Source organism: Euprymna scolopes, chromosome 7, assembly GCF_053919585.1.
Source record: "Euprymna scolopes isolate OS-2025 chromosome 7, ASM5391958v1, whole genome shotgun sequence".
In the NCBI taxonomy this organism is placed as follows: Eukaryota; Metazoa; Mollusca; class Cephalopoda; order Sepiida; family Sepiolidae; genus Euprymna; species Euprymna scolopes.
In genome coordinates, this window is record NC_136488.1 from 64907472 (window position 1) to 64929167 (window position 21696).

General features: G+C 36.7%; 1 protein-coding gene across 1 annotated transcript; it reads left to right on the forward strand.

Annotated features, from left to right (window-relative positions):
• Positions 1–20293: 20293 nt before the first annotated feature.
• On the forward strand, positions 20294–20674 carry LOC145280282 (uncharacterized). Its single transcript, XM_080132054.1, has one exon. It carries the CDS (start codon positions 20294–20296, stop codon positions 20672–20674), a length of 381 nt encoding a protein of 126 aa, XP_079988180.1.
• Positions 20675–21696: the final 1022 nt, after the last annotated feature.

The following is a 21696-nucleotide window of genomic DNA, read 5'->3' on the forward strand; positions in this document are numbered from 1 at the left end:
GTCCTTATCAGTTACAAAATGATGCGAAATCCAAACTACACCAATGCTGCCACTCTGGATTGATTAGAGAGAGAAATAGAGTTCTCCTTGTTTTGTTTGCGTAAGCATTACTTCAACCTGGGCCTTCGACTGCTTCCCATTATCCGAAAGAGGAAGCCAGATTACTTCATTTTGACCACAACTGCCAGTACCCGATATTTGCAAGGGCCGACATGAGACGACATTGACCATCACTAACAACTGTCACAAGTGAATACGGCCGTCAATAACTAAGGTCGTCGGTGTCCAAGAATACCTGTGATCACGACTGACAATGGTCAAGGCCGACAGTGGACGCCCGTTACACAGCAGTCTCGGGAGGGTATAATCCCCAATATGCATAATTTTCATGTGCACATCTGTTTCAGCATTATACTATCACGATAAAATATGAAACTAAAAAAAGACCATAAGGTCAAGAATAACTTTCTTTTTGATATGCGTACGTTTGTCCTAGTATAAACCTTCTTTCGATAATATAATTTCATGTATGGTTTAACGATTACATCCTCTGATTAATAGATACCTAACAAATCTTTCATTTCTGTCAGCTCCCAAGTTCTTTACAAATAATATCTATCTGTGTTGAAAATGTTTCTAGAAGTTTATCGAAGTGACTTACATGCAATAGTGTACCAGCTAATCATTGTTTCATTTATTTTCGAATCCGTTCTGGCTGTGGTGCATCTTTCCATCGTGCAACGCTGGTACACGGGTCCTATTAGTATACGTAGTAGGGAATATAGGTTTTGAGTACTATCTAACTATTTACTCGTATTAACAGAATTTTTATCTCCTTACTTCTAGCATGGTTTAATGCAGGCTTATAAAGTTAAGGATGGCTTTTTGAATGAGTTTGAATCCCTTGACTGGTAATACTTATTAATTACCACACTGATAAGAAGGTAAGTTCGATAGATATCTGTTCATAGGTTAAAAAATAACTATAATTATTTATTATACAAACACACATATATACATTTTTTAATGCATATTTAGCCGTGAAAGCCATTCATACATCATTCTCTACGGGAATACATAAGATAGGTGAAACGAATTCGTATATAAAACCATACTAAAATGTCATTCGAGTCTAAAGAGCGTGCAACGTAATTAGTTTTGTGTCAATGCAAGTAATTCTTATGTTTATATACAACACGGAATGAGGTAAGGAATAAGGTGAAATGTTGCCGGGAATTTTTATTAAACATTAAAAAATGACAAACAATACGAATCTCTCTCTTTTTCTCTCTGTCTCTCTCTCTCATATAAATCCCCGAAAGAATGTTTCATGGTGAACAAATGATGATTCATGAAATAATATTAAGACTAGTATATATTCTTGAGAGCAAGCTAATAGAGTGATTGTAAGAGATTAACTGACTTACTATCAAAAAAGCTTTCCAAAAAAGAAATGGGTGATTTTTAAAAATATAGTTTTAAAACTTGAAAGATTCTAAGACTTCCAGTCATGGAATACTCTTTGATTGCTTACTGTTTATGCGCACTGATTTTGATTTGATAGAGACGTAATTTCCCTCAATGACTGTGCTAATTTCTGGTGGTCTGAATTAAGAATCTCAGCCTACTAACTCACAGTTGACTTTGTGATTGGGTTCGAATATCCCTAGGGATAGCAGTAATTACTTCCTACATTGATAATTTCGTAAGCATGATAATAATTAATATATATTTTAAATAATCTATTCCTTTGTTTCCATCTCTCTATATAGATTTTGTAATAATGTCCATATGCATTTATTTTCTTTTAATGAATTGATAAGTGCCTTTTCTACTGATCAGTTAAGAACAGAATAAATTCATTTATTGATATTATAAAAAAAAATTGCGCTACGAAACGGGTGCTGTCAAAAAACGTGCATGTTCACGCACTCAAGCGAATAAACTGTAAGATCAGAAACACCTTGTAATATGGAATACAGACTTTTGTCATATATATATATATATATATATATATATATATATATATATATATATATATATATATATAATGAACTCTCCCATCGATTTCAACGCATGAGCTTCCGCCACAACATCCGAGTTGCTCGGAAATCCGCACAGACGATCTTTTTTTATAGTACTGAAGGTTTTGTGTAGAACCAACCACATTTTTTTGTATTACCTTTGTCAGTACAGATGACTGCCACATGATAGTAGACCGCATGTTTTTTTTCTGTTAGAGGCATGTGTTAACGACGACTTGGGGTGTATCTCTCTCAATGAATTATTGTACCCTCAGATACCAACCTGGAAATTTCTTCGACTCGGCGCGGTACATACAGCACCTAGTCTTCCCAAATTATCACCTATCTCGTACTGGCCATGATACACGTTGTTTTACTTCGGTGATATTGTGAGAATCGGTGTATCAACATGATTGTGCCGTATATATATATATATATATATATATATATATATATATATATATATATATATATATATATATATATATAGTAGCGAATGTAAACCCACTAATGTTATACTCGGGATAAAGGAATACATTTTATAATATTGAAAGAACAAATGAAAATACAATTTTGAACGTAGAAACCTTACATGTCATTATTTAATTAAGCGTAATGAACGACGAATCAAATACCGGAAGTAGTACGGTAGATGTAAATATGATTTTAATTACGAAAATACTTTAATCATGAACAAGACCAAAAAAAAAGGCATAGAAAAGCAGATATTTTTAACGTTAATTCAAATATTAATGCTTGAATTTTATTAATGTAAACCATAGATGGAATCAAGTGTTTACATAGAATAGAGGAACAGGTTTTTCCCGTACTGAGATTACTACCGAATAAAAATAACAAACCTGAAATTCGACATTTAATTAATACCCTATGAACAAGATACAGGGAAATATCGAAAAGAATAATGCTATGTCTGTATAAAGTTAAATTACACTGAAAATATGATAATCGAAGGTCAGTGCATTTATTGAAATAGTTGTACTGTAAAACTTTATAAACAATTAAAACTGATGACTCGAGATTATTTATGATTATGTCTATGCCACGTGACATATGCTGATAAAATGTACAGGAAAGAAAAACCTTCTTATATTTGGAATGTATTAGATTGTTGTCGAGAGTGAATATCTATAGATCGATGTAATGTTTTTTTGTTATTTGTATTTTTATGAAAACGAAACATAGTTCCACAGGCATGTAATTCTAAGAAAAGAAGCTTTGTTCATGGAATCTACGTTTAGGTTTAGGCACAGATAAAGAATGTGGGGGAATTATTGATAGTGGGTGTGTATACATGGGGGTCGCCACTTATCAAGGCCCAGAGGCCACTCAAGGATAAGGGTTAATGCGTATACACTAGTCATTGTGATTGTAGCGTAGTGAACATTAGTGGGAATTTTGTAACTGGGATTACTTAGGGGGGCGGTTCAATAAGAACTTGTTCACGTTGGACAATCAGATTGTAGTCAGCTGGAAAGCAAGCAAAGGGAATAGAGTTCCACAGGCGATCAGTTCTAAGAAAGAAGCCCTGTTCATGGAATCTACGTTTAGGTATAGGTCCATATAAGGAGTGTGGGAAATTGTTGATAGTGGTTCTGGCTAGACGAGTGTTTTTCGTGAAAGTCTTTTTTTTTTTTTATTACATTTTCACCCCAAACAACGCAAATTGCCACTTTGGTGTAAGGGGCTACTATCAGGGGCAACAACTACTGGGGTACTATATAGGGATTTGGGCAGCAAGGTGTCGGTTCACGTTACACTTGAACTTCTGCACGTCAGTACTGTTGGGGAAGCAGGGACCTGGAATGGAATTCCAGAGTCTAGCGGTTCTGGGGAAGAAACTATTGGAGTAAAAAGATCTTTTACATCTAGGGATCTCTACAGTGTGGGGGTGGGATTTAGCAGCCTGTCGGGTTTGTCGAGGGTGCTCACGTCGTGGGGGCACAAGTGATTGCAGTTCGTCAGAGCATTCACCACTAAAATACTTGTAGAAAAGGCAGAGGGATGCAACATTTCGTCGATGGGACAGAGGCTGAAGCTTAGATGCCAGTTCAGGGCCTATCAGGTTTGCGACTCTCTTTTGAACCTTATCAAGGAGCGAGAGACTAGTAGCAGATGCACCAGCCCAGATGTGGCAGCAATACTCCATACATGGGCGAATGGTGGCCTTATAGAGGTACAGGATACTTTCGGGTGTTAGTAGTTTTCTAGCACGGTAGAGAGAGCCCACCTTTCTTGCAGCGGCCCTGGCAATGCCTTCAATGTAATTGTTCCAACTCATGTTTCCTGTGAACGTTAGACCAAGGAGTTTGAAAGATGGACTCTCAGATAAAGAGTCGTTGGCCATTGCTATGGGTGGTAGAGAGGGTTTCTTGTAATTATTGAATGAAACTAGTTTAGTCTTGGCAGCATTGAACGCGACCAACCACTTTTGTCCCCATTCCACTACAGATTGGAGGTCTTCCTCTAGTGTTTGTGCCATTTCTTTAGAAATGTGTTCATTCGTCTTTCTGTCGTGCCTGCCATAGAGTGTAGTGTCATCAGCATATATACCCATCTCAGAGGCAATGTTGTCGGGGAGGTCATTTATGAATATCAGGAACAATAGAGGTCCAAGGATAGAACCCTGGGGCACCCCCGCATTTATATCATATTGTTTAGATGTACGACCGTCGAGGACAACCTGGATTTTTCTCTTATCTAAGAAGGATTTAATTATGTTAAGTATTCTACCAGTGATACCGTATGATCTGATTTTACTGAGGAGACCCTCATGCCATACCCTGTCAAAGCCTTAGATATATCTAGAGCTACCGCTCTGCCCTCCCCCGCTTTGTCCAGTGAATGGTATATACGTTCAGAGATCACAGTTAGGATGTCTGCTGTGGAACGGGCTTGTCTAAATCCATATTGTTTGTCAGTCAGTAGTTTAGCATCTGTAAGATGATGGACTAGAGCATGGTTAATTATGGTCTCAAATATTTTGGCAAAAAAGTGGGAGGAGGCTAATGGGGCGATAATTTGATGGGTCAGTCCTTTCGCCAGAATTCTTGAATACTGGTACAACAGAAACAGTTTTCCAACAGCCCGGAAAGCAAGCTTCATTAAGGCATTTGTTGTAGAGTTTGGAGAGAACTGGAGCTACTTCGGCTGAGCACTTTTTTAATAGCACAGCTGGGATAAGATCGGGTCCACATGCTTTTGAGGTGTCAAGGTTTTTTATGATAGCATGCACCTGAGCAGGGGTGGTTTTCAGATCGTCTAGCGTGGCGTCTGTCCGCATAGGAAAGTCAGGTAGGGGGTGGTTGGAAGGGTCCATTGTGGAGTTTGAGGCAAACCGACTGGCAAGCATGTTAGCCTTGTCGGTTGCTGAGGAGACAACCTCGTGATTGTTGGTTAGTGGGGGAATTGTTGATTGCCCATTATTTACTACACTGTTGTAAATTTTCCAGAAGTCTCGAGTTCCTAGTTTTTGTGCTTCGATGCGCTTTTTAGTGGTTTCCGTAAATTCTCCCTTAGCTGTCGCTATTTCTTTCTTAACGTTATTTCTAGCTTCTATATACTTCAGTCTGTTTGAACTGGACTGATGTCGGTTAAACCTACGGTATGCATGCTGCTTTTGAGCAATGGCAGTTGCACAAGTCGACGTAAACCATTGGGGAGAGTGGGGCTTACTATAAAATTTCCGCATGGGAACATGCGCTTCGATTGCAGTTTTGAACCAGTCAGTGGTCTCGTTTGCACATTGTTCAGCAGGGAGAGAGAAAATATTTTTCCATGGAGCATCTCTAATTAGTTCCCTGATGGCTTCCCAGTCAGCCTTATTATAATATCTCGTTGTTTTGAGCACTGGCTCTTCAGTTTTGGGTCTAGAGTTTAGGGCGATTTCAACCATTATCACTGCATGATCAGCGTTCCCGAGTGGGCTGTGGGCCTTCGTTATGCAGTCATCGTTATGCAGTCTGGCGAGAGGGGACCATAGATTGAAGCTCAGATGAGCACCTGCCACGAAAATAACGATAAAGCAAGGACAGGCTCGCTACGTCTCTTCTGTGGGAAAGAGGTTGCAGGGAAGAGAAAAGGGCACCCCCACTAAACTACGAAGTCCATTTTGAAATCTGTCAAGACAGGATAAGCTGCCTTCTGCAGCCCCCGCCCAGATGTGGCAGCAGTACTCCATCGTTGGCCGAACCTGGCTTTTATATAGGTAGAGAATTGCATCAGGAGTGAGGCATCCAGTGGAGCGGTAGAAGGATCCCACCATTTTTCCCACGACTTTGACAATGGATTTGATATACGTGTTCCATTTCAGATCGAGAGATAAGGTCAAGCCCAGAAGCTTCTCACAACATGAAGCCTCCCCAAGACGAGAGCCATTCGATTGATGGTTGATGATGTAAAGATGGAAGTTTGGTTTTAGATGCATTAAAAGTAACAAGCCACTTTTCCCCCATTGTACCACATGCCCAAGATCAGAGGAGAAAGAATCAGAGAAAACTAGGTCGTTTACCGTCTTCGAAGTGCTACCATAGATGGTAGTGTCGTCAGCATAAATGTCTACGAATGATGTAAGGATGTGGTTTGGAAGATCATTGATGTAGATCAGGAAGAGAGTTGGGCCCAGGATGGACCTCTGAGGGACTGCAGCATTAATACTGAGAGCTTCTGATTTCTGCCCATGAACCACTACTCTACCAAAGAGAAATTATATAATAGTTGAGAAGACATTTCCAGCTATACCATGACTGGAGATCTTGTGAAGTAGACCTTTATGCCATACTCTATCAACGGCCTTTGATATATCAAGAGAAATTGCCCTAGAGAGGAAGCTTCGAGCGAGGGATTCGAGAATCCTATGAGATATAACTGTAAGCACGCCTGCTGTAGATCTAGCAGAACGGAAACCATAGTGCATGTCAATAAGAATGTTATTTTTGCTGAGATGGCTGACTACTTCTTTATTCAGCACAGATTCCAGAAGCTTACTCATGATGCATAGGAGACTTATTGATCTGTACTGAGAGGAAGATGAGCGATCACCTGAGTTCTCCAATACAGGGTATACTGATGAGATTTTCCAAGGTGTTGGGAAGCATTAAAACAACGCTTAAATAACTTTGTAATTATGGGAGCTAGTTCCGGTTGAAACCTTTTGAGCACCATAATTGGAATGCCGTCAGGGCCAGTTGCTTTACTGGAATCAAGGTTCTTGATTAGCTTGGCAACATAACGTATCGATATTTGTATGTCACATAGCATGTTTTCTGATATACCAGGAAATACTGGAGGTTGGCGGCCTAGTTCGCAAAGGGTAGAATTAGCTGCAAAGTTCTTGGCAAAAAGATTGGCCTTTTCTGATACTGATGAGATTACCTCAGGTCCATTGATGATAGTTAGGATAGAGCTCACACTTCTGTTGAGGATTCTGTTTGCTACTTGCCAGAACTGATGGGAACCAATCCGCTGTTCAGCTACCTTGGACTTGACAGACTGGGCATACAACACTCTTGCCTTATTCATTACTTTTTTTTACAGTGGTTGCTTGCAGTCCTGAAAGCGGTTTTACTTTCAGTACATCTATTACGTTGGAATCAATGGAAAAGGTGATTTCTGTGCGCAATGACAGCAGCACATTCTGGGGAGAACTACGGTTGACTGTTAGGTTTTAGCTGGAATATTTTCGAGAGTATGAAACTGTCTATACCTACAGTTAACCATTCCGTCAGGACACATCAATTTTAAACATGTCACGTAGAGGTAGGTCTGATATAATTATACGGTCGCTATCCCAGTCAGCCATAGAATATCAATACACTGTACGATGGAGAGATATGTCTGAAGACCTATTACATTTTGGTCTTATCTTAACTGATACAACAGAGTGGTCGGAAGATCCCAGTGGAGACTGACCGGAAGATGAGCACAGCTTCGGGCAAGAAGTCCAGAAGACTTGCATACTGACCGTCAGTGTCGGGAACGCGGGTGGGTTCTTGGATAGTCTGAATGAGGCCATAAGCAATGGAGAAATCATGGCAGAACCTCCCCTCGTCATCGGTCCTGTTTGAGTGGGTTAACCATTCCACGTTGTGGACATTGAAGTCCGTACAGACGTGGATGTAAGCTGAGGGGTACTCTGAGGATGTAAGCTGAGGGGGACAAGACAGTCAATTTTCTCAGTTATGCTATTTAAGATAGTAATTGTGGGGGCGATAGAGTGCAAATATAAATATAAAGTGTGAGCAAGTGCAACCGGAAGCACATGTATGCTAAATTAGGATCTTCTCTAGAGATGTCCCTACTACATGGAAAGTCGTCTTTAATGTAGGCACATTCTCAATGCCCATGGCGAGCTTGTGGGTCGGATTTAGAGGTTGTTAGAGTATCCTTTAATTACTAACTCATCTAGGGAAGAAGTCGGTACAATGCCAGTTTCGCTTAGGAATAATAGGTCTGGCTTTGTCTCCTGTAGTAGAGTTTGAACCTCTGGAAGGTTAGAACGTAGACCCTTGATGTTGGAGAAGGAGAATGGTTGTGGGGGTCTGCGTTGGAAATTGGAGATCTGGGTTTAATCGAGTACTTTTTCTAGAAACCTTTCATGATTGGGATTTGTGGAATAGGTCGCCAGACTTGCTTAGAGCAGAGCAGAGAGGGAAGGTAAGAGAAAAAGAAAATTTATTTTATTTTGTAGCACATGATAAGGTAAAGCTGTAACAATTACCCACTAATATGGCATCGAGAGGTCCCACCAGAAGGTACTGCATAGTCCAGAACCCATTAACCAAATGGCAATACAGAGACGAGTGTTTTTCGTGAAAGTCAGGCCAGGAGGGAACCATAGATTATATGACTTTCCTGCAACGTCTCTTCTGTTGGAAAGACGTTACAGGGAAGAGGAAAGGGCATATCCCACTAGGCTATAGTCTATTTGAACTCTGTCAAAGGAGGATAAGCTGATTCTTGAAGCTCCTGCTTAGATGTGGCAACAGTACTCCATCCTTGGACGTAATTGGCTTTTCTACATATAGAGAATTACATCAGCAGTGAGATATCTACTGGAGCGATAGAACGATTCCACCATTTTACCAGCAGCCTTGGCAACGAATTTGATGCACATGCTTCATTTCAGATCAGGGGTAAAGGTCAAACCCAGAAACTTGTCAAAACATGGGGCTTCCTCAAGACGAAAGCCATTCCTTTCAATTGATGCCAGACGGGGATCAGGGCATTAATGATGGAAAGATAAAAGCTTGGTTTCAGATGCAACAAGTCACCTCTTTCCTTATTACATTACGTGATCAAGATCAGAGGAGAGGTAATCGGAGAGCACTTAGTCGTTTACAGCCTTTGAAGTGTTGCCATAGATGGTAGTGTCATCAGCATAAATGTCTACTAATGATCTTAGGGTGTGATTTTGGAGATCATTGATGCAGATCAGGAAGAGAGTTGGACACAGGATGGACTCCTGGGGAACTCCAGCATTAATACTGCGGGCTTCTGATTTCAAAGATCTGTCTTCCCTGTCGGTTGTAGACTTTTTACGGCCTTGTCGCTGTTAATCATTATTTGAGCATTCCGTTTTCCTGGCAAGTTCAAACTTAACATATCTTTCACGAGATAAAGCCACAATTTGTGCCTTTTTAATCTCTGAAAGCTGCATCTTTGGAAATATTATAATATCGAACTGGCAGGGATCAAATATTACCTGAAAAGTAAGAAACACTTTTTAGCATGATAATGAATCATTTTGAATATTGAAATGAATTTAGTATGAAACTCAGGTAAAACTCTTGAAAGAGGCTTTAAAGAAAATAAATACTACAATCTACTGTAATATTTTACACTGCTCTCAACTGTACAATTTGCTAACCTTTAAATACGTGTAGTTTTAAACTATTATATTATCTAAATTTTTATAGGTGCTCCATAATTTTGAACATGATTATATATATATATATATATATATATATATATATATATATATATATATATATATATATTATCTCCACTCCTATAAATTCGTTTTCTTGTGTGTGTATTGACATTCATATTAAAAAACCCTCTTTTGTATTCATTTAAAAGGAAAATACAACTTTCTTATATATGCGTTGTGGAATTGCATTCACTAGCGAAAGATCTAGCCTATTTGCATATTCTTTTAAGCATTCATTTTAGTTTGTTCGGTTTTCTTATGCGATGATTATCTTTAGTTAACTATTACGTGTAATTATATTAATGCATATATTCTACATGATTTATACTTGCATAATATTTAAGTAAAAAAGTTTATAGTAAACACAAAACGGTTTTCATATATATTTATGTATACGTATATATTTTTGTTTAACAAATTTTGACTACCAAACTCCTCCTAGAGGTTTTGGTCTACAGACAGGAAACTTCATATATAAGGTATTTGAATCCATGCGAAACGTTATATTTTGGTATTACACGGGAAAAATGAAAAAATAAAAAAATAAATTTGCCAAGTGAAGGTCAAACGCCGGCATTATAAATGCTATAAATGCTCGTAGCTATTGGTTCGTTTTAATTTTTATCCTTGGGTTAAAAATGTGTTCATAGCTCAGTCGTTACCGACAGAGACAAAAATAAATCGTTAGCTAAACGTTTTGGTTTCAATTCTCGGTGGTGGAGCGTAATTCTTTTTTTTTTTAAAACTTTTTTAATCATTACTACGTATTGCGTCCAATCTACCTATATCTATCTTTCTATCTATCTATATATCTATAAAAGTGAACGTATCTGTGTGTGTGTGTGTGTCTTTGTGTCTGTGTACATTATCCTACGCAATAACGCATTACAGACTCGAAATTTAATATACAGGTTAGTGAGATTTAAGAAAACTTTTGTAATCTGTTTTCGGACAGAAATTTTACTGTTTGGATCTAAAAAATTGAAATTTTAGATATAGGTTCCTTGGACATGGATCGTACTTAATAACTTGATTTGAGCCTAAAACAATAAGTGTTAAAGGGTCATAATAGGGGTAAAAATTAAAAACAAGTTGACCTCTGCGGTCTACCAAATTACTCAGACAATTTCTGGTCTAAACATTTGAAATTTTACATAAAGGGTATTCAGAGATAGGGCAAGCTTTTTAATCGGGTTGGTCGAAAATTTGAGCTATCAATATATAAATGTATGCATGTATATGTTTGCATGCCTGGCTAATCCTTTCGACTGAGGCGAAGGATTTTCACAAGATCAGTATCGTTTGAAGCCCGACCCTTCAGACGAAAAATACCGAAAAATTGGCAAAAACATTAATTTCTTCGCCTCAAATGGGCACTTTTCTACAGGAAGGGGTCGCTTTTCCCCCCGATATTTTCAAAAGTAATCCCCTCTTTTCGATTGTCTAGCCTTAATTTAAACCTACATAACTCCCGGTTTGACGGTGGTCGTAACAGCAAAGACCTCACGTTTTTCCTATTCTTTTCCTCTTTCACAGAACGGGTTCGAGCCTGACTTCCTACTACCATCTTTTTTCTTTTGCTCAACATACACCTCCAAATGAAATTCTAATACATATATATAATATAATTTTCAGAATGTGAGAGATTATATAATTATTTCCACAGCCAAAAAATACACGATTAAATCCGGATTTCCAACTTCTAACGTAGACCCCCACTACCACGTCTCCGTCTCGAACATTAGGGATCTACTTTCTAACCTACCAGAAGTTGAAACCCAATTACAGGAGAATAAACCAGATATATTCTTTTTAAGTGAAGCTGGCATTGGACATATTTTCCTAGATGAGTTTGTAATTAAATGATACTCTAACTTAACTTCCATATCTGACCCCCAAGATCGCCATTGCCATTGAATATGTGCCTATATAAAAGATGGGTTTCCATGTGGTAGGGACATCTCCAGAGAAGATCATAACTTACCATATATGTGCTTCCGGGTTGCACTTGCTCAAACTACTGCATTTATATTTGCTCTCTATCGCCCCCACAACAGCGGAGTTACTATCTTTAAAAGCATATCTGAGAAAATTTACAACGTCCTATCTGCTTATTCTTGAGCTAATATTCATGTCTGTGGAGACTTTAATGTTCACAATGTGGAATGTTTAACTCACTCAAACAAGGCCGATGATGAGGGGAGGTTCTGTCATGATTGCTCCATTGATCACTCCATTGCTCACTCAGATTGTTCACGAATCCACCCGTGTGCCCGATATTGACGGCCAGTATGCAAGTCTCCAAGACCTTTTTCTCACAACTTGCCCTGAACTGTATTCAGCTTCCGTTCTCCACTTGGATCTTCTGTTGTATCAGTTAAGATAAAAATGAAATGTAATAAATCCTCAGATGTACCTCTCCATCGTACAGTATATCGATACTCTATGGCTGACTGGGATAGCTTCCGTACATTTATATCAGATCTACCTCAGCGTTCCATGTTTAAAAAGGATGTGTCCTCTATAGTATCTGACCTAACGGAGTGGTTAACTGTCGGTGTAGACAGTTTCATACCCTCGAGAATATTCCAGCTAAAACCTAACAGCCAGCCGTAGTTCTCTCCAGAATGTGCTGCTGCCATTGCGCACAGAAATCACTTTTTCCATTGATTCCAACGTAATAGATGTACTGAGACTAAAAGTTCTTAAGTTATATTTGAGGTATGTATGTATGTATGTATGTTTGTATTCACGTCATTTTGATTTTGCTAAAAAGAGTGCTCCATGAATTATTATAAACGAATGCGTAAGGAAAGGTAGTAACAAGAAACTATTCAAATGACTGGATATTAAATTACGCAGACAAATTGTACGTACACAAACCGGAGACAGTATTGGGAAAGCAAATTAAAAAAATTACGGACATACAAACTGAAAAGCATATTTAAGCACGGAATCCATGTGCCATAAAACTGCTGAATCGTAGATTTGTTCGTCCAGGTGATGAAGAGACAGAAATGCAAAGTATTAAGACGATTGAATTACGAATAGGGTGAATTAACTCCTGTTCTATTTCAGGTAAAGTTGCATTCTCCCTGATGCCTCTGTTATTTAAATTCTCGCGCGGAGACGCGAGAACGGTCTTAGATAGACGCTGAAATATGCCAACGAATGGGATGACTTTAAACCAGGGTAAATAACGAAGTAGATATATTATTTCTGACGGTTGTGATACACAAAAGTAAGATCGGACTCTGACTGATAAATATGATTTGTATCTGTTGCAGCTTTGTAAATAAAACACCTACGTGAAGTAAACTTCGAGTATCATTATTTCTTACACTACTTTATGTTATGAATGGGCTACACACGCACATATACACATACATATTTGTCTTCGAGCATAATTTTATGAAAAGCATTAAATCTATGATATACTATCACCCCTTTACTTCACACCACAAAGCAAATGTGACACTATATCTCAGTGCCACGGTTGCTAACACACTCTTAAGCATGTCATAAGCGTAGAGATACACAGAAATGCAATCTCAGAATTCCATTTCTTGATCGGTCTCTTTTTCGTCCGGACAATATGAGTGAGCACGCATGTTTCTGTTTCTCCAGCACTAGATAAGCATAGTTAGTTTAATAATTGTAGGATATGTAAAGTGTAAATTATTTTTGTAATATGTAGTGTATACATAATGTAAAATTAATAGTTAATTATGTTTCATAAATATTACGATTGTGTCGTGTTGTGTGTGTTTTTTGTGTCTGCCATGAATGTCTACATCAAACAACGAAGCGGTCCGGAGGACGAAGGAAGGAGATTCCAACCAGAATGCCACCAGGGTGAAGAAGTCATCTGGGAGAATGGCGGAGCCACACCCACATCCAACATCTCAGGTATGATTTTCTTCTTGATACACAGACCTTAATGACTGGCCGTCTTCACATCTTCATGAGACCGTTTCAAGACATTAATGTAACACGTGACGCCAGTCACACGCCAGTGTACGGCTGATCGTGTTATACAAATACACGGAACTTGCCAGAGAAAGGAAAAAAATGAAACATTAAGCAAGTAAATATACGAATAACAGTACGTGCACTAGGAACAATCCCACAAACCTGGACAAAAGGGCATAGGAAATTGATTCAAAGCTAGGAGAACTATACAATGGACAGCAATGATAAAAAATATCTGAAATCTTGAGAAAAAATCCTCCAAATAACGAACACTGCTAAACTATGGACACTGACTTGTCACATGACTTAAATAGAAGCAATAATAAAAACTAACAGAAAGAACAAAAGAGAAATTCATTTCGAATTTCTTGAAGGTTTCTTGATCGATATTATTATATTCTTCAAGAAAACAGATTTAAATCCATGCAAGTTTTGTATATTCCTTTTTTGAATTCTCAGTGAAAGCTCCGATAATTTTTACTCAGGTTAAGGTAATGCACATATCTTAAAAGCAATGAAAGTTTGCTTATTAATAAAAATGCACGAACAAAAAATCACAAGAACAAAAAAATCACACGAACTCTGAACAGCAATTAATTTTAGTATAGTTATAAAAATGGTTTTACTCAGAGAATTCCATATCAGGAAATTGACGATCTATGATTAATTTTTTAATATTATACACAATAAGTTTTATAAGATCTATGGATTAATCTCTCGCTCTCTTACTATTTCCCTCTCTATCTCTTTATATATATATATATATATATATATATATATATATATGCATACATTTATACATACATACATACGTACATACATACATACATACATACATATAGAGAGAGAAAGGGAGAAGGGGTGGAAGAATAGATAGATATGTCAGTATCGTCATCATGTAAATTTGTTTACATAAATAAAAATATGTCTTGCTCTTCTTTTACTGAGTACTCTTTATAACCCCGTAAAAAGCAAAATTCTTGAATACCTTTAAACTGGTATATATATATATATATATATATATATATATATATATATATATATATATATATATATATATATATATATATGCATATAATTATTTCCACAGCCAAATAAGGTCGCAGCCCACAGGAGCCATGAAAGCCTACTATCCTGTTATGATTTTCCTGTTTTGGATTTTTGTAAGCATAAAACTTAATCGGCGTCATCTATGAAATTCAAACAAGGAAATAAAATCTCATAAATAAAGCGAAAAGGAAAATAACTGTTAATAAATGTTCCATAAAATCTTACTTGCGTCTTTAAATGCAGTTTATGGTTGTTATATTTATAATTAAAAATAATATAAACGTAAATTAAATTAAAACTAAATGAAATAAATCAACTTGATAACATTTCTCAATGGAATATTTAAAACAAGACCATTAAAAATTTATAGCTCCTTTAACAGAGCTTTTCTTGAATGTAATGCGCAAATAAGATAAACCCTCATTGTTGATTTCTTAAGTAAATAGTATATATAGAAATCATGCAAGCATAAAAGTATATAAGAGTATGTTTTCAGTATTAACATCTATTTGTAAAACATTCTACCTTTTGTATATATTACCCAAATTCTGAACAAGTAAACATATAGGAATACGACTTCATTAATCATATAGGAATTCGGCATTATTAGTTATATATATATATATATATATATATATATATATATATATATATATATATATATATATATATATATATATATATATATATACTTGCTAAACGCCCAAGTTGTCCGGTGGTACAATACACTTAAATATGATATTTTAATTTATGCAGACTGCGGATGTATTATTATAGAATCAATCCTCTATTGAATATTATACATTACGAGGAATAATTAGCCCGGTAGTTTAATTCTCAAAAAAAAAAAAAAATAAAATAAAATAAATAAAATAAATAAATAAATAAAATAATGTCTTTCATCAAATTCCATCTGCTATTTTGCATTAGTACGACAGCTAATATTTGGTCTTGAGGGTGTATGCCCTGGAAAGCATTGCTGATTAATGTTTAGTTTTAAAATATGCAAACAAAGAAATGATTTGCGGCGATATTAAATCGTACCTCTTTTTTATTGTAAATTGAACTCATTAATAAAAAAAGGTAAAATAAAATGGTGAAGTATACCCAAATTGAATAGGGGATCATTCGATCTGTAGTTAAATGCTCTACCACTCAGCTATATAAACAGAAAGCAATAACTCTGTTTTTACTTAAGAAGGAATGATTTGCTGAGATTTATTAATCTCCCTTGGCATGTGTAACTATAAAAATTCTTCTTTTTTTATCTATAAGGAAGAAAACTATTTTTAGAATCAGATGTTTTCGATTTTAGATATTTATCAGATGAATTTCTGTACAAAACAAAGTCTAAAAACTCTGCCAGAAATATAAATTAGGTTTGTGCGAAATTTGCAAAATATAGTCTCAGTCGTTTCGGAACCCATGAGGAAGGAACTCACATACACAGAAAGTGACTTATATATATATATATATATATATATATATATATATATATATATATATATAATTATTATTATTATTATTATCATTATTATTATTATTATATACGTACCCGCACAGCAACTACTGAATAGAATAATGGTGCGAAGCCTTGACTGTCATACGGGCGATTGGGTTTCGATCCTGGCTTTAGTAATGTCTGTTTAGCCGCACTAATGAGCTGTGATACAGCGAAACAGTTCTGTATGTGGATGACTACTATGCTCCTTATCTTGAGTTAAACATATTGGGAAGCGATACACGATATACCATTAGCGTATTAAGCGATGCTCTTTGTTTAAACAAATCCAGCTTAGGTATTCGGACGATGCCAAAACATCGTTAATTCTCAACGGGCACAGTAGCCACTCAATAGTGTAATGGTTAGAAATCTTGACTGTCGTACGGACAGTTCTGTTTCGATCCTGGCTTGCGGTAGTTGCCTGCCTAACCGCACTGATAAGCTGTGATACAGTTCTGCATGTGGATGACTATATATATATATATATATATATATATATATATATATATATATATATGTGTGTGTGTGTGTGTGTGTGTTGAACATGACTTCAACCATGCGTGCTGTTTTCTCATTTAACCGTTAAATGAACGAACACATTTATTATTCGTAGATTTTACTCATGTCAGAAATTAATTAATTTACGTCTATTTTTTGTGAACACTTTTACATAATAAAACAAGGTGACATAACACGAATTAAATCGCCAATGTCAGTTTTCAATAATGTTATTAAATAAACCGGTTTTATTTCTTTATTTGGAAGAATAAAATTATGTCATCAAACATTTATTCATGTATTTAAAAAAATAAAAGCAAACTCCTAATCATCAATTATACTTTTTGGTGCAGTCACCATGTTAATTATAGAATAGATAATGACTGAGCTTTCTTAAATAATATGCGTTGAAATCATATTTAGTAATATAAACTGAAATACTCGTATCTTTATTTCTCTAGTTGACATTTTGTACATGTGTTGTATGTCAAATAGTACATGTGATCTGGGATGGACATTATACAAGTAATGCCACCTATTTTTATTCTACCCGAATTGATCAGAGAACATTGTAATCTGCATTGTTATGCATTCATGACTTGGAAGTTTAATCACTCTGTTGCAGATATCGACGGTAGGAGAGTCGAAGAAAGCTACCCCTGCCATAGATGTGCGTCAGAAGCAGCACATATGTGTCATTGAATTTCTCCGTGCAGAAAAAATATATACCGATCAACATTCACCGGTGCCTGTTGAACGTTTACAAAGCCGACACAATTGATGTTAGTACAGTTAGGAGATAGATTCGTCGATTTAAGAGTCGTGAGTGACAAGGCGCGGTTAGCAATTTATTACGGAGGCATCAAAAGAAACTGGCAAAAGTGCATTGAGAATGGTGGTGACTATGTAGAAAAATAAATTCTGGACCACAAAAGGTCGCCCCAACTCTTCAACGTTTTAAGTTTTGAGTTAAAACGTGGGAAGTTTAACTTTTGGAACGACCCTCGTTTAGATAAAGGGCAGTTGTTAAGCTAATAGTAAATAACTACACAAAACACACCCACAGCGCTGGTATATTCTTCTTCATAATAATTTTGGACGGAATGTTTTTTTGACTAAGAAATCGTGATTCTCTGGACTCTTTCAGACACACTGTATAGATGAGCTTAGGAGAAAGCACAAATCAGTTCTGAAACAGTTTTTCTGTGACACACTATTCTGTACTATTCTGTACTAATGTAAACGCCGACTTTGTAAATATGGCATCGTATCGTAATTGCTTATTATGTGTCAAGTAAAGTCATAGCAGTATTGTGGTCTAACATGCTACCAAAGACAAAATAAAGACACTAAACTCAGTTGATATCACACAAAATACTCGTGAATGGTAAAGAGGGATGCCAGACCTCCACGGAATATGTACTGGGACCTTAGAGGGGCGTATTACCATCCAAATTCCAGTGAACATCAATAGTCGTGGCCAGCGAAATCTATACGGAATGCGGATTTTGCGATAATGCAAAGGCGTTTGCAAATGTTATCGGACGAGTTGGAGAATACAAGATATCTGGGAAGATTGTTGTCATTCAGACCCTAGGTAACAACACCGGTTATTAATAGTGGGGAATCTCTGATAATGACTTGAGTGAGAACTCCTAGTGAATAATAATAATAATAATAATAATAATAATAATAATAATAATAATAATAATAATAATAATAATAGTATTCCTCAGCAGGATATCCAAATGAAGTTTGGCATTGAAAAGTGCGCAAAGCTAATCGTAGACTTTGCTGTTCCAGCCGACCACAGGGTGAATATCAAAGAAAAGGAGAAACAAAGCAAATACATAGAGCTAGCCAGAGAGCTAAAAGAGATATGGTTGATGAAGAAAATCAAGATAATACCTATAATAGTAGGAGCACTAGGAACAATCCCGAAAAACTTTGAAAAAAGAATGGGAGAGATTGGAATCAAATGAATGACTAGAAAAATGCAACAAATAACAATAATGAAAACAGCTGAGATATTAAGAAAATCCCTTGAATGTAGAGACTAAAACACATGTGCAACAAGCGCGGACTAGACAAACTGATGCAGAGGCAAAACATGAAACGCCACATGAAACCAAGAACATTGAAGCCGCATATCTATAAATTCTCTAATCCCACCCCTATCTCCCCATTACCACATCAATGCCCCCCTATCTCCAAAAAAGTGTGACCAAACAGTCAAGCAGAGTCAAGGAGAAAGGAAAGACCGAGGAGAGAGCAATGGCCAGATCTCCGCTGGATAAGTGCGAAGGGAACTGGGACCTTGGGGAGGCTTATTGCCACTCAAATTCCAGTAAAGACCAATGGCCGCTGCCAACGAAAAATCAATGGCAAGTGGGTGTTGCAATAATGCAAATTTAATTGCAAATACTATCGAAAGAGGTGGAGAGTACTGGACATCTGGGGAGACTTGTTGTCACTCAGCTTCCTGGGAACACCACAGTGTGTTTTCAAGAAGAGATATTTGATGAGCTGTCTGAAAGCTCCTTGTGAGCCAATATTATTATTATTATTATTATTATTATTATTATTATTATTATTATTGTAGTTAATTAATAATAATAATAATAATAATAATAATAATGAAATGAATTTAAAACAGTGCATTAACATCATTAAATCTGCTGCTAATATAGTATCAATGTTGCGTGAGGTAGGAAAAAGAAAACAAGAAGAAAAGAAGGAGCCCCGGTGGCTGAAACGTCTAAATATTCAAATAAGCAACATCGAAAGGACCTCAGTAGATTACAAGCTGCCGTAGAAAGGAAAACTCAAAAGTCAGAGCGGATACGATAAACACATACAAAATTTAACATACAACAAAAAGGTTTTCAGTGTGTAATCGAAGAACTAAAACAGCGTATCACAGCTAAAACTACTAAAAATATACACTACAGTGACAGAATTGAACAATATCGGCAGAATAGGATGTTTGAGAATAACCAAATACTTCTTTTTAACCAACTAGAAGGAATTGAAAGAGAGAAGGATGTTGTACCCAATGCTGATGAATCGCGTGTATTCTGGAAAGGAATCTGGGAAAAGGAAGATAACATCAAGACGATGCAGACTAGATCAAAGAAAGAGAGGTATCCTCTAGAATGGAGCAACAAATGAACATAACAGTCACCGTCGAAATGCTGAGAAAAAAAAAAGCCTACAAATTGTAAAGCGCCTGGACCTGACGGATTCCAGGGATACTGGTTCAAAAATCGCCTAGCTCTCCACCCGCTTCTTGAAACAATGCTAAATGACTGTTTGATGACGGGTAACTTCTCTGGTTGGCTGACAAAGGGGACTACAGTCCTTATTATGAAGGATAAGACAAAAGGGGTTGAAGTGAAAAACTTTAGACCAATCACTTGCCTCTCAGTTATGTGGAAACTTTTCACTAGCATACTGTCTGAAAATATCTATGATCATTTGGACCAAAACAATTTGCTGCATGAAGAACAAGAAAGGCTGTCGAAAAAGATTACGTGGCACCGAGGATCAGATAAAATGATTCTAAGAAATTGCAAAAGAAAATCTACCAACCTTGTCATGGGCTGGGTAGACTATAAGAAAGCATTCGTCATGGTTCCACATTCATGGATACTCAAGTGTTTGGAATTCTCTGAATAGCCCTTAGCATTCGGGCATCTATTACAAATAGCATGAAGAATTGGGAAACAAATTTAACTTCAGAAAATATTCTATTAGGCTAAGTGAAAATTAAGAGAGCGATCTTTTAGGGTGATAGTCTTTCTTCACTACTTTTTGCCATCAGCTTGATCCCGTAGACATTTCTTTTGCAGAATGTGAAAGTAGGATATGGAATCGTAAAAAAAGACTTCCTACAGTCAACCATCTTATTTACGGATGACCTTAAAGTTTTTGGAAAGAATGAGAATCGACTTGATACCTTGAACACGATCAGATTGTTTAAAAATGACATAAGGATCGAATATTGCATCTCCAAATATGCTATTCTTGTGATGAAAAGAGGCAAGCTAGTCCACTCAGATGGCTTAGAACTTCCAACAACAGATCTGATAAAGAATACTGACACCGATAGCGGTTACAAGTAGTTGGGAATATTGGAAGCGGACAAGATTAAGAATATAGAAATGTAAAATCAGGTCACAGCTGAATACAAGAGAAGATTAAGGGTTATTCTTACATACCATCTCCACAGCCGGAATACAATATATGCCATCAACACCAGAGCAGTAGCTATCATTCGATATACTGCTGGCATACTTGACTGGACAGTGGATGAATTGAAATGTTTTCACACACAAAAAAAAGTAAAATGCTTACAATTTATGAGACATTTGCTAAGAAAGGAGATGTAGATCGATTGTACTTAGCTAGAAAGGAAGGTGGTCGAGGCTTACTTAGTGTTGAAGATGTTGTAAATATGGAAGAAGAAAGCCTAACTAAATATATTTCTGAAAGCCATGAAATTCTTCTGCATGAAGTAAGAAGAGAAAAATATTAAGACCTAAGGTAAAGAAGAGTCAGCGATTACAAGAGAGAGAGAGAGAGAGAGAGAGAGAGAGAGAGAGAGAGAGAGAGGGAGAGAGAGAGAAAGAGAGAGAGAAAGAAAGAGGAGGAAACATGATTTGGAAAGAAACTACACAATGCAATCTTTATGAATATTG